This window comes from Tachyglossus aculeatus (assembly GCF_015852505.1).
Source record: "Tachyglossus aculeatus isolate mTacAcu1 chromosome 12 unlocalized genomic scaffold, mTacAcu1.pri SUPER_6_unloc_1, whole genome shotgun sequence".
In the NCBI taxonomy this organism is placed as follows: domain Eukaryota; kingdom Metazoa; phylum Chordata; class Mammalia; order Monotremata; family Tachyglossidae; genus Tachyglossus; species Tachyglossus aculeatus.
Window position 1 is genome coordinate 20,460,534 of NW_024044828.1, and position 16,652 is coordinate 20,477,185.

The 16,652-nt window shown below is 48.6% G+C and overlaps 1 protein-coding gene across 2 annotated transcripts; it reads left to right on the forward strand.

Annotated features, from left to right (window-relative positions):
* The first annotated feature begins 3,229 nt into the window (after window positions 1-3,229).
* On the forward strand, window positions 3,230-9,570 carry CCDC32 (coiled-coil domain containing 32). 2 transcript variants are annotated; one of them, XM_038741366.1, is made up of 4 exons: window positions 3,230-3,255; window positions 6,162-6,417; window positions 7,108-7,264; window positions 9,039-9,570. In XM_038741366.1, the coding sequence occupies exons 2-4, from the start codon at window positions 6,174-6,176 to the stop codon at window positions 9,175-9,177; spliced, it is 540 nt and encodes a 179-aa protein (XP_038597294.1). In that variant the 5' UTR covers window positions 3,230-3,255; window positions 6,162-6,173; the 3' UTR covers window positions 9,178-9,570. The 2 variants fall into 2 exon arrangements, with proteins under 2 accessions (XP_038597294.1, XP_038597293.1); XM_038741365.1 differs by lacking the exon at window positions 3,230-3,255 and adding an exon at window positions 3,437-3,447.
* Window positions 9,571-16,652: the final 7,082 nt, after the last annotated feature.

Below are 16,652 nucleotides of genomic sequence, written 5' to 3' on the forward strand. Positions count from 1 at the left end.
TACTTGTACATATCTATTCTATTTATTTTATTTTGTTAGTATGTTTGGTTTTGTTCTCTGTCTCCCCCTTTTAGACTGTGAGCCCACTGTTGGGTAGGGACTGTCTCTATGTGTTGCCAATTTGTACTTCCCAAGCGCTTAGGACAGTGCTCTGCACATAGTAAGCGCTCAATAAATACGATTGATGATGATGATGATTGATGATAGTGGGGCAGCCACAGGGCGATGGTAATAATAACTGTGGTATTTTTTAAGCACTTATTGGGCACCAGGCACTATACTAAGCACTGGGGTGGACACCAGTTAATCAGGTTGGGCACAGAAGGAGGATGAATGTATATAAATATATATATATATGTATATATGTTTGTACATATTTATTACTCTATTTTAGTTGTACATATCTATTCTATTTATTTTATTTTGTTAGTATGTTTGGTTTTGTTCTCTGTCTCCCCCTTTTAGACTGTGAGCCCACTGTTGGGTAGGGACTGTCTCTATATGTTGCCAATTTGTACTTCCCAAGCGCTTAGTACAGTGCTCTGCACACAGTAAGCGCTCAATAAATACGATTAATGATGATGATGAATGCAGGAGCAAGTAAGCGTGGCACAGAAAGGAGTGGAAGAGGAGAGGATGGCTTAGTCAGGGAAGGCTTCCTGGAGGAAATGATGATGGTATTTGTTAAGCGCTTACTATGTGCCAAGCACTGTTCTAAGCGCTGGGGAGGATACAAGGTGATCAGGTTGTCCCACGTGGGGCTCACAGTCTTCATCCCCATTTTACAGATGAGGTGACTGAGGCACACAGAAGTGAAGTGACTTGTTCAAAATCTTTGATGCTAAAGCCCACTGTTGGGTAGGGACCGTCTCTATATGTTGCCAACTTGGACCTCCCAAGCGCTCAGTACAGTGCTCTGCACACAGTAAGCGCTCAATAAATACGATTGAATGAATGAATTCATTCATTCATTGAATGAATGAATTCAATCGTATTTACTGAGCGCTTACTGTGTGCAGAGCACTGTACTAAGCGCTTGTTACGCTTGATGATATCTACTTGTTTTGAGGTCTGTCTCCCCACTTCTAGACTGTGAGTCCGCTGTTGGGTAGGGATCGTCTCTAGATGTTGCCAAATTGTGCTTTCCAAGCGCTTAGTCCAGTGCTCTGCACACAGTAACCGCTCAATAAATACTACGGAATGAAGGCAGTGGCGGAGAACCCACAAGCTGTTGTCTGTTTCCCCCTTCTAGACTGTAAACCCAATGTAAACCCAAGAGAAGCAGACTGGGCTCAGTGGAAAGAGCCCGGGCTTAGGAGTCAGAGGTCATGGGTTCAAATCCCAGCTCAGCCATTTGTCAGCTGTGTGACTTTGGGCAAGTCGCTTCACTTCTCTGGGCCTCAGTCACCTCATCTGTAAAATGGGGATGAAGACTGTGAAACCCCCGTGGGACAGCCTGATCACCTTGTGACCTCCCCAGCGCTTGAACAGTGCTTTGCACATAGTAAGTGCTTAATAAATGCCATCATTATTATTATTATTATTCTCTGGGCCTCGGTTACCTCATCTGTAAAATGGGGATGAAGACTGTGAGCCCCCCGTGGGACAACCTGATCACCTTGTATCCTCCCCAGCGCTTAGAACACTGCTTGGCACATAGTAAGCGCTTAACAAATGCCATCATTATTATTATTATGTTGGGTAGGGACTGTCTCTGTTGCCGAATTGTGCTTTCCAAGCGCTTAGTCCAGTGCTCTGCACACAGTAATAATAATGATGGCATTTGTTAAGTGCTTACTATGTGCAAAGCACTGTTCTAAGCACAGTAAGCGCTCAGAACAGTGCTTTGCACATTGTAAGTGCTTAATAAATGCCATTATTATTATTAATAAATATGACTGAATGAGAGCCCGCTGTTGGGTAGGGATCGTCTCTATATGTTGCCAACTTTTTTTTCCCAAGGGCTTAATACAGTGCTCTGCACACAGTAAGCACTCAATAAATACAGCAGCGTGGCTCAGTGTGGAAAGAGCGTGGGCTTTGGAGTCAGAGGTCACGGGTTCAAATCCCAGCTCCGCCAATTGTCAGCTGTGTGACTTTGGGCAAGTCACTTAACTTTTCTGGGCCTCAGTTCCCTCTTCTGTAAAATGGGGATTAAGACTGTGAGCCCCCATGGGACAACAGGATCACTTTGTAACCTCCCCAAGCGCTTAGAACAGTGCCTTGCACATAGTAAGTGCTTAATAAATGCCATTATAATTATTGTTATTATTATTAAATACAAATGAATGAATGACTGAATGAATGAACCTCTGCCTCCCAAGCCCGGGCTATTTCCACAACGCCACGCTGCCTTCGGTAAGGTTTTGAAGTGGGGAGGAGTGTATGTTTGTACATATTTATTACATAATATTATGTAATTGTACATTTATGTAATTATGTAATTACATATGTATGTATGTATTATGTATGTATTATGTATGTACAATTATGTAATTGTACATAATATTACATGTGTATTACTCTATTTATTACTCTATTTATTTATTTTATTTGCACATATCTATTCTATTTATTTTATTTTGCTAGTATGTTTGGTTTCGTTCTCCGTCTCCCCCTTTTAGACTGTGAGCCCACTGTTGGGTAGGGACTGTCTCTAGATGTTGCCAATTTGTACTTCCCAAGCGCTTAGTACAGTGCTGTGCACATAGTAAGCGCTCAATAAATACGATTGATGATGATGAGGGGCAATTACCTGATATAAGGAGGAAAGGAATGGGCAGGAATTGAATCTGTTATTTTGTGGTCTCCTCTCCTTCCAAGCGATTAGCGCTTAGAACAGTGCTTTGCACATAGTAAGCGCTTAATAAATGCCATTATTATTATATTATTAGTAGTAGTAAAGCGCGCTACTCATCATAGGCGCCCAATAAATACGCTTGATTGACTGAGCGGCCGCGCGCATGCGCGCTCGGGGGTTCATCGGAGGATGGATGGCCCCGCCCCTGTCACGTGTCTCTCACCTCAGCCCATCGATCCCCCCCGCCGCCCTTTATGGTACGTTCCGGCTCCCGGCGGGAGTGACGTCGCAGCCAGCCAATCAGCGTCCATAACGTCGCGCGGCGCGGCTGATGATTGGCGGGCTCCTGGGGGTGACGACATTGTCCCGCCCCCCAACCGCTGAGTGACAGGCAGGAGGAGGAAGAAGGAGAGAAAGACTTCGATCGAAGGTGGAGGAGGAGGCGGGTTGGGCAGGTAACGACAACAATAATAATAATAATAACAATAATAATAATAATAATGGTATTTGTTAAGCGCTTACTATGTGCCAAGCACTGAGATAGATAGATACAAGGTCAAGTTGTCCCCCGTGGGCCTCACAGTCTTCATCCCCATTTTACAGATAAGGGAACTGAGGCACAGAGAATAATAATAATAATAATGATGGTATTTATTAAGCGCTCACTATGTGCTAAGCACTGAGGTAGATCATCATCAATCGTATTTATTGAGCGCTTACTGTGTGCAGAGCACTGTACTAAGCGCTTGGGAAGTACAAGTTGGCAACATATAGAGACAGTCCCTACCCAACAGTGGGCTCACAGTCTAAAAGGGAACTGAGGCACAGAGAATAATAATAATGATGGTATTTGTTAAGCGCTCACTATGGGCCAAGCACTGAGATAGCTAGATACAAGGTCAAGTTGTCCCCCGTGGGCCTCACAGTCTTCATCCCCATTTTACAGATCATCATCATCAATCGTATTTATTGAGCGCTTACTATGTGCAGAGCACTGTACTAGGCGCTTATAATTTTAGTATTTGTTAAGCACTTACTATGTGCCAAGCACTGTTCTAAGCGCTGGGGGAGATACAAGGTAATCAGGCTGTCCCATCAGGTTGTCCCACATGGGGCTCACAGTTTTCATCTCCATTTTACAGATGAGGGAACTGAGGCCCAGAGAAGTGAAGTGACTTGCCCAAGGTCACCCAGCTGACAAGCGGCGTGAGGCGAGATTAGAACCCGTGACCTCTGACTCCCAAGTTCGCGCTCTTTCCACCGAGCCACACTGCTGCTCAGATAAGGGAATTGAGGCACAGAGAAGAATAATAATAATGATGGTATTTATTAAGCGCTCACTATGTGCCAAGCACTGAGGTAGATCATCATCAATCGTATTTATTGAGCGCTTACTGTGTGCAGAGCACTGTACTAAGCGCTTGGGAAGTACAAGTTGGCAACATATAGAGACGGTCCCTACCCAACAGTGGGCTCACAGTCTAAAAGAGTGGGCGCACAGTCTAAAAGGGAACTGAGGCACAGAGAATAATAATAACGATGGTATTTATTAAGCGCTCACTATGGGCCAAGCACTGAGATAGATAGATTCAAGGTCAAGTTGTCCCACGTGGGGCTCACAGTCTTCATCCCCATTTTACAGATAAGGGAACGGAGGCACAGAGAGTAATAATAATAATGATGGCATTTGTTAAGCGCGTACCATGTGCCAAGCACTGAGGTAGTTACAAGGTCATCAAGTTGTCCCACGTGGGGCTCACAGTCTTCATCCCCATTTTACAGATAAGGGAACTGAGGCACAGAGAGTAATAATAATAATGATGGTATTTATTAAGCGCTCACTATGTGCCAGGCACTGAGGTAGATACAAGGTCATCAAGTTGTCCCACGTGGGGCCCACAGTCTTCATCCCCATTTTACAGAGAAGGGAACTGAGGCACAGAGAGTAATAATAATAATGATGGTATTTATTAAGCGCTCACTATGTGCCAGGCACTGAGGTAGATACAAGGTCATCAAGTTGTCCCACGTGGGGCTCACAGTCTTCATCCCCATTTTACAGATAAGGGAACTGAGGGACTGTCTCTATATGTTGCCAATTTGTACTTCCCAAGCGCTTAGTCCAGTGCTCTGCACACAGTAAGCGCTCAATAAATACGATTGATGATGATGATGATGAACTGAGGCACAGAGAAAAATAATAATAATAATGATGGTATTTGTTAAGCGCCTACCATGTGCCAAGCACTGAGGTAGATACAAGGTCATCAAGTTGTCCCATGTGGGCCTCACACTCTTCATCCCCAATTTACAAATGAGGGAACTGAGGCACAGAGAAAAATAATAATAATGGTATTTGTTAAGCGCTTACCATGTGCCAAACACTGAGGTAGATACAAGGTCAAGTTGTCCCACGTGAGGCTCACAGTCTTCATCCCCATTTTACAGATGAGGGAACTGAGGCACAGAGAAAAATAATAATAATAGTAATGATGGTATTTAAGCGCTTACCATGTGCCAAGCACTGAGGTAGATACAAGGTCATCAAGTTGTCCCACGTGGGCCTCACACTCTTCATCCCCATTTTACAGATAGGGGAACTGAAGCACAGAGAAAAATAATAATAATAATGATGGTATTTGTTAAGCACTTACCATGTGCCAAGCACTGAGGTAGATACAAGGTCATCAAGTTGTCCCCCGTGAGCCTCACAGTCTTCATCCCCATTTTACAGATAAGGGAACTGAGGCACAGAGAAAAATAATAATAATAATGATGGTATTTGTTAAGTGCTTACCATGTGCCAAGCACTGAGGTAGATACAAGGTCATCAAGTTGTCCCATGTGAGGCTCACAGTCTTCATCCCCATTTTACAGATGAGGGAACTGAGGCACAGAGAAAAATAATAATAATAATAGTAATGATGGTATTTAAGCGCTTACCATGTGCCAAGCACTGAGGTAGATACAAGGTCATCACGTTGTCCCACGTGGGGCACACAGTCTTCATCCCCATTTTACAGATAAGGGAACGGAGGCACAGAGAGTAATAATAATAATGATGGTATTTGTTAAGCGCTTACTATGTGCCAAGCACTGAGGTAGATACAAGGTCATCAAGTTGTCCCACGTGGGGCTCACAGTCTTCATCCCCATTTTACAGATGAGGGACTGTACTAAGCACTTGGGAGAGTTCAGTATAATAAAAGACACATTCCCTGCCCACAACGAGCATACAGTCTAGAGGGGGAGACAGACATTAATATATATATAAATAAATAATCGGTACAATTTCCCCAGCCCGAATGTTGGGGAACAGACTCTCCATGTTGCACCTCCAATACCCGTTTCGGCCTTTCAGCTTGGGTCCCCCATGAAGATGTTTGAGACCCCCGACGGGGCCGCCGCCCGCTCGGGCCGGGACCTCTGGGCCGAAATCTGCTCCCGTCTGCCCGACCCCGACCAGGAGGACGTGGCCGGTGACGCCTTCTCGGACTCCTTCGCAGACTCCTGTCCCCAGGGGGGTGACCGGGGGCAAGGGGCTGACTTCTCCTCGAATCCGGCTCTGAAGCCCTGGGCCCCCCTGCAGGACTCGGACATCTATTTAGCCTCTTTGGGTGAGAGTGGGCCGCGGGGGGGTCGGATGGCCGGCACTTAACAGATGCCACGATGATTATTATTAGCAGTAGCAGTCGTCATCATCTCGGTTATGTAATAATAATAATAAATGATTATGGTATTTAAGTTTTTACTGTGCCAGGCTCTGTACTAAGCACCGGGGGACATTGGACGCAGTCCCTGTCCCACATGGGGCTCACACTGTCACTCCCCATTTTATAAATGAGGTAACTGAGGCACAGAAAAGTGAAATGACTTGCCCGGGGACACACAACAGACGTGACGGAGTCGGGATTAGAACCCAGGGCCTTCTGAGTCCCAGGCCCGGGTTGCATCCACCAGGCCATGCCGATCTGATGGGAGAAGCAGCGTGGCTCAGTGGAAAGAGCCCGGGCTTTGGAGTCAGAGGTCATGGGTTCGAATCCCGACTCCGCCACTTGTCAGCTGGGTGACTTTGGGCAAGTCACTTCACTCCTCACGGCCTCAGTTACCTCATCTGTAAAATGGGGATTAAGACTGTGAGCCCGACGCGGGACAACCTGATCACCTTGTATCCCTCCCAGCGCTTAGAACAGTGCTTTGCACATAGTAAGCGCTTAACAAATACCATCATTATTATTATTATTATTATTATCTCTCGCTGTTCCCAGCCTCTTCAGCGCCAAACTTTTTTCTCCCTTTGCTCCTAGAGAGGAGACTGAGGCGCGTCAAGGGCCTGAGCCAGGAAGTGACCTCCAAGGAGATGTTGCAGACCCTGGCCCGGGCCAAGGAGGAATATTGGGACCGGTTCCTGCAGGAGAAGCTGGAGTCGGAGGTGTTCGTGGATGGGCTGGTTGCCGACGAGAGGTAACCCCGAGGCTTGCTCCGCTCCCCGTCCCGCTAAGCCTTAAGGGTGCGGGCCGACCCATGACTGAGGCGCTGAGGAGCTGAAGCTTGGGGAGGGCAGGTGGGGGAGTTTGGGGGTCTACCGGCAGTGTGGTCTAGTGGAAAGCATCATCATCAATCGTATTTATTGAGCATTTACTATGTGCAGAGCACTGGACTAAGCGCTTGGGAAGTACAGATTGGCAACATCTAGAGACAGTCCCTACCCAACAGCGGGCTCACAGTCTAAAAGGGGGAGACAGAGAACAAAAGCAAACATACCAACAAAATAAAATAAATAGAATAGAAAGCGCAGGTCCGGGGGTCAGGAGGCTCGGGTTCCAGCCCCAGCCCCATCCCCAGCCCGTTCTGTGACCTTGGGCAAGTCGCTTACCCTATCTGGCCCTTAGTTTCTTGTAAATAATAAATAAATGATGGCGTTTGTTAAGCGCTTACTATGTGCAAAGCACTGTTCTAAGCGCTGGGGGGGGATACGGTGTGATCAAGCTGTCCCACGTGGGGCTCACAGTCTTAATCCCCATTTTTACAGGTGAGGTAACTGAGGCTCAGAGAAGTTAAGTGACTTGCCCAATGTCACACAGCAGACTTGTGGTGGAGCCGGGATTCGAACCCATGGCCTCTGACTCCAAAGCCCGGGCTCTTTCCACTGAGCCACGCTGCTTCTCTGAAAGGAAGTTTGCAGGGGTGGGGTTCGAACCTACAAGGAAACACACACAGTAGATTTTTCAGTACAGCGCCTTAACCAGTCAGCCATCCCTGAAAATGGGGATATGGTCCCACTTTTCCTCCCCGCCTCTTTTTGTCAATGGTATTTATTAAGCATTTACTATGTGTCAAACACTGTTCTAAGCTCTGTAGTAGACATAAGACAATAAGGTTGGACACAGTCCTGCCGTGGGGCTCACAGTCTAAATAGGAGGAAGAACTGTAAGCTTGTCGTGGGCAGGGAATGTCACTGTTTATGGTCGTATTGTATTTTCCAAAGCGCTTAACACAGCGTACGGTAAGTGCTCAGTAAATTCGATTGACTGAATAGAGCAGGAGGCAGACATGACTAGAAATCAGTGAACGACAGATATGGACGTAAGTGGTTTGGGGCTGGGATGGGGGACGAATAAAGAAAGCAACTCAGGGCTTCGCAGAAGGGAGTGGGAGAAGAGGAAAGTCGGGCTTAATCAGGGAAGGCCTCTTGGAGGAGATCAATCAATCAATCAATCGTATTTATTGAGCGCTTACTGTGTGCAGAGCACTGTACGAAGCGCTTGGGAAGTGCAAGTTGGCAACATCTAGAGACAGTCCCTACCCAACAGTGGGCTCGCAGTTCTTCCTCCTATTTTAAATCCCGGCTCTGCCAATTGTCAGCTGTGTGACTTTGGGCGAGTCACTTAACTTCTCTGTGCCTCAGTTACCTCATCTGTAAAATGGGGATGAAGACTGTGAGCCCCGTGAGGGACAACCTGATCAGCTTGTATCCTTCCCAGTGCTTAGAACAGTGCTTTGCACATAGTAAGCGCTTAATAAATGCCATTATTATTATTATTATTTAGACTGTGAGCCCCACACAGGACTGGTCTTGCCCCATGCGGGTCCTGAGGGATCACTGAGGCCCAGAAAGTCAGCCCTCTCTGGGTCCCCGGGCGGGTGGCACCGGGCGACCCACTCAGCCCTGCTCCCTGCTCTTAGTCCAGTGCTCCGCACCCAGTCCGCGCTCAATAAATACAATCGACTCTCGCAGCACTCTGGAGCACTTCAGGCGGTGGCTCCAGCCAGACAAGGTGGCCGTCAGCACCGAGGAGGTCCAGTGCCTCATCCCCCCCGACCCCCCGGCCGAGAAGGCGGAAGCCGGGCACGCGCCGTCGCCCGCGGAACAGTGACGCCCACCCGGGGCCCAGCGGCCGACTCGGAGCCGGGAAGCTGAGGCGGCAGCGGCGAAGGAACGGCCCGCAAAGGAAAGAGGAATCCGAGGAGCGAGCGGCCGCCGGCCCGGACTGACCCTCCGCCGCTGCCCTCGCGGCTGCTCCTCCCTCGTGCCCTCCGGGGCCACGGGGCCTCTGGTGGGCCTGGAAAAGGGGGTCGTGAACGAAGGCGGCGGGCCGCCGGTGCTCCGCGGGCCAGAACGCTTCCCGGGTGCGGGGGCTCGGACCCTCCCGCGGCAGCTGGCCGCCCCAGCCGCTCCATCCTGGGCCCTCTGGGCTCTCGCCTGTCCCGCCATCGACCCCCGGCCCACGTCATCCCCCGGGCCTGGAATGCCCTCCCTCTGCCCATCCGCCAAGCTAGCTCTCTTCCTCCCTTCAAGGCCCTGCTGAGAGCTCACCTCCTCCAGGAGGCCTTCCCAGATTGAGCCCCTTCTTTCCTCTCCCCCTCGTCCCCCTCTCCATCCCCCCGCCTTACCGCCTTCCCCTCCCCACAGCACCTGTATATATGTATATATGGTTGTACATATTTATTACTCTGTTTATTTATTTATTTATTTATTTTACTTGTACATTTCTATCCTACTTATTTTATTTTGTTGGTATGTTTGGTTCTGTTCTCTGTCTCCCCCTTTTAGACTGTGAGCCCACTATCGGGTAGGGACTGTCTCTATGTGATGCCAATTTGTACTTCCCAAGCGCTTAGTACAGTGCTCTGCACATAGTAAGCGCTCAATAAATACGATTGATTGATTGATTGATTGATTCTCCCCTCCCACGGCCGGTTGGCTTGGGAGCCCTGGACACCGGCCAGCGTCCGGACAGTTGGTTTCCCGGAGGGTGAGGGGCTGGGAGAGTGCGAAGAAGTGGGTGTGGGAATGTCTTTGGGCACTTAGTCTTTCCCAGGGAAAGGCCGGGTTCTCGATGAGATATCCGGGTTGGGGTCGCTGCCCCACCCCCCACCCCAAAACCGCTCTCCTGGAGGACTCTTGGCTCCGTTTCAGGGCTAATCAATCAATCAATCAATCAATCGATCGTATTTACTGAGCGCTTACTAGGTGCAGAGCACTGGACTAAGCGCTTGGGAAGTACAAACTGGCAACACACAGAGACAGCCCCTACCCAACAGTGGGCTCACAGTCTGAAAGGGGGAGACGGAGAACAGAACCAAACATACCAACAAAATAAAATAAGTAGGAGAGAAATGTACAAGTACAATAAATAAATAAATAAATAAATAAATAGAGTAATAAATATGTACAACCATATATACATATATACAGGTAACCAAACATACCAACAAAATCAAATAAATAGGAGAGAAATGTACAAGCAAAATAAATAAATAGAGTAATAAATATGTGCAACCATATATACAGGTGCTGTGGGGAAGGGAAGGAGGTAAGACGGGGGGATGGAGAGGGGGGCGAGGGGGAGAGGAAGGAAGGGGCTCAGTCTGGGAAGGCCTCCTGGAGGAGGTGAGCTCTCAGCAGGGCCTTGAAGGGAGGAAGAGAGCGAGCTTGCTCAACTGTTTTTGGGGGGCCCGCTGTCTCGGCTGCCAGGCAAGGACCCCACAAAGAAGGGGCTGAGGCGGGGGAGCTCTTTCCCAGAGGGGCAGGCAGCACTACCCTAGAGCCCTAGCAACATCCCTTCACCCCTAGCAAAATCAATCAATCAATCAATCAATCAATCGTATTTATTGAGCGCTTACTATGTGTAGAGCACTGTACTAAGCGCTTGGGAAGTACAAATTGGCATCACATAGAGACAGTCCCTACCCAACAGTGGGCTCACAGTCTAAAAGGGGGAGACAGAGAACAGAACCAAACATACCAACAAAATAAAATAAATAGGAGAGAAATGTACAAGTAAAATAAATAAATAAATAAATAAACAGAGTAATAAATATGTACAACCATATATACATATATACAGGTGGGCCTTGGCTAGGAGGTGCGAGGCTGAGGTACTTAACAAGACATTGGTCCTAAACCAATAATAATAATAATAATGGCATTTATTAAGCGCTTACTATGTGCAAAGCACTGTTCTAAGCGCTGGGGTAATAATAATAATGGCATTTATTAAGCACTTACCATGTGCAAAGCACTGTTCCAAGCGCTGGGGTAACAATAATAATAATGGCATTTATTCAGCGCTTACTATGTGCAAAGCACTGTTCTAAGCGCTGGGGTAACAATAATAATAATAATGGCATCTATTAAGCGCTTACTATGTGCAAAGCAGTGTTCTAAGCGCTGGGGTAATAATAATAATAGTAATGGCATCTATTAAGCGCTTACTATGTGCAAAGCACTGTTCTAAGCGCTGGGGTAATAATAATAATAGTAATGGCATCTATTAAGCGCTTACTATGTGCAAAGCACTGTTCTAAGCACTGGGGTAATAATAATAATAATGGCACTTATTAAGCGCTTACTATGTGCAAAGCACTGTTCTAAGCGCTGGGGTAATAATAATAATAATAATAATAATGGCATTTATTAAGCACTTACCATGTGCAAAGCACTGTTCCAAGCGCTGGGGTGACAATAATAATAATGGCATTTATTCAGCGCTTACTATGTGCAAAGCACTGTTCTAAGCGCTGGGGTAACAATAATAATAATAATGGCATCTATTAAGTGCTTACTATGTGCAAAGCAGTGTTCTAAGCGCTGGGGTAACAATAATAATAATAATGGCATCTATTAAGCGCTTACTATGTGCAAAGCAGTGTTCTAAGCGCTGGGGTAATAATAGTAATAATGGCATCTATTAAGCGCTTACTATGTGCAAAGCACTGTTCTAAGCGCTGGGGTAACAATAATAATAATAATGGCATCTATTAAGCGCTTACTATGTGCAAAGCAGTGTTCTAAGCGCTGGGGTAATAATAATAGTAATAATGGCATCTATTAAGCGCTTACTATGTGCAAAGCACTGTTCTAAGCACTGGGGTAATAATAATAATAATGGCATCTATTAAGCGCTTACTATGTGCAAAGCACTATTCTAAGCGCTGGGGTAATAATAATAATGGCATTTATTAAGCACTTACCATGTGCAAAGCACTGTTCCAAGCGCTGGGGTAATAATAATAATAATGTCATTTATTAAGCACTTACTATGTGCAAAGCACTGTTCTAAGCGCTGGGGTAACGGCCTAGTGGATAGAGCACAGGCTTGGGAGTGAAAAGGGCCTGGGTTCTCACCCGTGTGTCTCCCGTGTGACCTCAAGTCACTTCCCCGTACCTCATCCGCAAAATGGGGATTGAGACCACGCGCCCCACAGGAGACACGGACTGTGTCCATCTTGATTACCCCAGCGTTTAGTACAGGGTCTGGCAAAGAGTAAGCACTTAAATACCATAAAAAAAAAACCAAACTCTGGGCCAGCAAGGCTCAGGTCCGTCCGGCCCGGCAGGCCCGGAGAGGAGAATGTATGACGGCTCCCAACTAAGGGAGGAGAGCGAGGCCTTGAGTCCTTGCCGGTCCAGTCCGGGGGAGAGGCCAGTGCAGCTGTTCACTGGGCCCGGCTCCGCCGCTTACTTGTCTGCTGCGTGACCGTGGGCGAGTCACTTCACCTCTCTAGGCCTCAGTTTCCTCATCTGTAAAAAGAGGTTTGAAACCGTGAGCCCCATGTGGAACAGGGGCTGTGTCCAACCATCCACCCCGGTGCTTAGTACAATGCCCGGCACATAGTAAGTGCTTAACAAATACCACATTTATGATCCAGTGCTTAAAGCAGTGCTTGGCACATAGTAAGCACGTAACAAATACCATCATTATTATTTTCTGTACCGCAGTTCCCTCATCTGCAAAATGGGGATTAAGACTGTGAGCCCCACATGGGACAACCTGATCACCTCCTATCAATCAATCAATGTATTTATTGAGCACTTACTGTGTGCAGAGCACTGTGCTAAGTGCTCCTATCTACTCCAGCGCTTAGACCAGTGCTTGGCGCATAGTAAGCGCCTAACAAATACGGTCATTATTATTACTTATTCTTCTCTCCTCTCGCACTGGGCCTCTCCCATCCTGCCGGAGCCCCTTTCCCCCATCCCTCCCTTGGTCCCTCCATCCGTCCGTCCTGTCCGGTCCCTGTTCGTACGTCCCTCTCAGGCCGCAGAGGTCCAACGCTGTCGGCGGGGACAGCTGCCCGGAGACTGGGCAGCGGTGGACGCCTGGGTCACCTTGGATCCTGGTCGTGTGCCGTCCATGGGGGCTGGTCCCGGCCAGGCTCCTGGGGGGGCGGAGGTGGGGTGCAGGGGGCAGGTAAGTAGGTTGGGGGGATGGGGTTGGGTGTCCAAAGCTGCAGCGATTGTTCCCCCCCATTTCCTGGCTGGGGAAACTGAGGCAGGGGAGCGTACAGGACTGGTTGGGGCTGACCAACGGGCCTCAGAGTATCACAAGGGGGGCTGCGGGGAGGTGGAGGGTGGGAGATGCCAACCCCTCACCTCCAGACTTCAGTCCCAGGGGCACGGGCCCAGGACCCTGCCTCTGTTGGGGGGCAATTGGGGGCAGCGGGGAGGGGGGAGCAGAGAGGAGGAGCAGGCTAGGCAGGGGGTGAGGGTCTGAGCAGGGGGCAGAGGAGAAGGGGGAGAGGAGGGCGTCCAAGGGGTCCTGATTGGGGGCTGCGGCAGCTCTAATTCAGGGAGGGGGTCCCCAGGACTCCTTTCATTCATTCACTCAATTGCATTTATTGAGCACTTACTATGTGCAGAGCACTGTACTAAGCGCTTGGGAAGTACAGTTCAGCAACAAAGAGAGCCAACCCGCGGACTCCTTTCATTCACTCAATTGCATTTGTTGAGCACTTACTATGTGCACAGCACTGTACTAAGCGCTTGGGAAGTACAATTCAGCAACAAAGAGAGCCAACCCGCGGACTCCTTTCATTCACTCAAGTGCATTTGTTGAGCACTTACTATGTGCAGAGCACTGTACTAAGCGCTTGGGAAGTACAACTCAGCAGCAAAGAGACCCAACCCGCGCTCAAAGCGGGGAGACAGACATCAAAACAAGTAAACAGGCATCACTAGCATCATTATAGACTAGAGCTCGCCCAAAGACCCGACCCGGATGGGAGGTGGGGGCTGCCCCTTCCTCACCCCATGTCCCCTTCCCCTCCCCGCCCCCCAGGCCGCTGCCCCCCGTGGGGAGGGAGGGGTCTTCCTTTGCATCCCCCCAGATACATATCTATTCTATTTATTTTATTTTGTTAGTATGTTTGGTTTTGTTCTCTGTCTCCCCCTTTTAGACTGTGAGCCCACTGTTGGGTAGGGACTGTCTCTAGATGTTGCCAATTTGTACTTTCCAAGCGCTTAGTCCAGTGCTCTGCACATAGTAAGCGCTCAATAAATACGATTGATGATGATGATGATTAGGCAGCGAGTGGCAGGCCCACGGCAGTGCCATGGCAACTTCGAGGGGCGGCGGGCGTCCAGTACGGTCCCTAGAGACTTACTTGTGCGTGGAGGGGTGGTCCTGGACCAGCAGACCCCCTATGTGGAGCGGGGTCGGCGGAGGGGCAGGCCATGGGGAGATGACACTTGGTCTCAAGACCTGTGCTGGCTGAAGAGCCACACTTTTAGACTGTGAGCCCACTGTTGGGTAGGGACTGTCTCTATGTGATGCCAATTTGTACTTCCCAAGCGCTTAGTACAGTGCTCTGCACATAGTAAGCGCTCAATAAATACGATTGATTGATTGATTGAAGAGCCTCCCCCTCTACCCTCCGTGGCTGCTGCAGTGATGGACCCCTCCCCACCCTCCCACCCATCTCCCCTTCCTCAGAAAGAGAGAGCCCACCCCCCTCCCTCTTTCCCCTCAGAGCTACGAGGGGAAGCAGTGGGTAGAGAGATTCAGGGGAGACAAAAGAGATATTGTTCCCTTCTCCTCCCAGATGGTTCTCCCAGACCCCGGTCATCATCAATCGTATTTATTGAGCGCTTACTGTGTGCAGAGCACTGTACTAAGCGCTTGGGAAGTCCAAGTTGGCAACATATAGAGACAGTCCCTACCCAACAGTGGGCTCACACTCTAAAAGCTCACAGTCTCTGTCCCTTTGTCTCCTTGTCTCTGTCCGCCTCTTTGTCTGTCCCTTTGTCTCTGCCTCTCTGTCTTTGTCTCTCCGTCTCTGCCTCTCTGTCTCTCCGTCTCTCCGTCTTTGTCTCTGTCCCCTTGTCTCCTTGTCTCCCTCTGCCCATCCGCCAAGCTCGCTCTCTTCCTCCCTTCAAGGCCCTGCTGAGAGCTCACGTCCTCCAGGAGGCCTTCCCAGACTGAGCCCCTTCCCTCCTCTCCCCCTCGTCCCCCTCTCCATCCCCCCATCTTACCTCCTTCCCTTCCCCACAGCACCTGTATATATGTATATATGGTTGTACATATTTATTACTCTATTTATTTATTTATTTATTTATTTATTTTACTTGTACATTTCTATCCTATTTATTTTATTTTGTTGGTATGTTTGGTTCTGTTCTCTGTCTCCCCCTTTTAGACTGTGAGCCCACTGTTGGGTAGGGACTGTCTCTATGTGTTGCCAATTTGTACTTCCCAAGCGCTTAGTACAGTGCTCTGCACATAGTAAGCGCTCAATAAATACGATTGATTGATTGATTGATTAAAAGAGTCATCACTGATCTCCCCGGTCATCACTGACAGGGGAGAGACAATGTCTCTCAGGGTCCCACGGAGAGGAGACAGTGTCTCCCCGGGTCCCACCCAAAGGAAAGAGATAATAATAATAATAATAATGGTATTTGTTAAGCACTTACTGTGTGTCAAGCACTGTTCTCCCAGGGTCCCATCCAAGGGGAGAGATAAGGTCTCCTGAGGCTCCACTGAGAGGAAAGGAAAAAAATCTCCTGGGACCCCACAGAAAGGAGAGAAATGTTTCCTGAGGCCCCACCGATGAGAGACAGAGAGAGAGAGACAAAATCTCCTGGGGCACAGAGACAATGTCTCCCAGGGCCCCACGGAAAGGAGAGAGACAATGTCTCCAGGGACCCCACGGAGAGGAGACACTGTGAGCCCACTGTTGGGTAGGGACTGTCTCTAGATGTTGCCAACTTGTACTTCCCAAGCGCTTAGTCCAGTGCTCTGCACCCAGTATGCGCTCAATAAATACGATTGATTGATTGATTGATTGAGACAGACAATGTCTCCTGAGACCCCAGCGAGAGGAGGGAGAGACAGACAAAGTCTCCTGGGGCAGAGACACAATGTCTCCTGGGGCCCCACGGAGAGGAGAGAGACATCTCCAGGGATCCTGCCGAGAGGAGAAAGGCGGTGTCTCCCGGGGAACCAACTTGGGAGAGCGGAGACAAGAGTCCAAAGGCTTAGGACTGTATATATGTATGTACATATTTATTACTCTATTTATTTGTTTATTTATTTATTTTACCTGTACATATCGATTCTATTTATTT

Coding starts and splice junctions, on each gene's coding strand:
- CCDC32 (XM_038741365.1), top strand. Junction 6,418..7,107: donor CATCTATTTAGCCTCTTTGG/GTGAGAGTGGGC, acceptor CTTTGCTCCTAG/AGAGGAGACTGAGGCGCGTC. Junction 7,265..9,038: donor GGGCTGGTTGCCGACGAGAG/GTAACCCCGAGG, acceptor CGACTCTCGCAG/CACTCTGGAGCACTTCAGGC.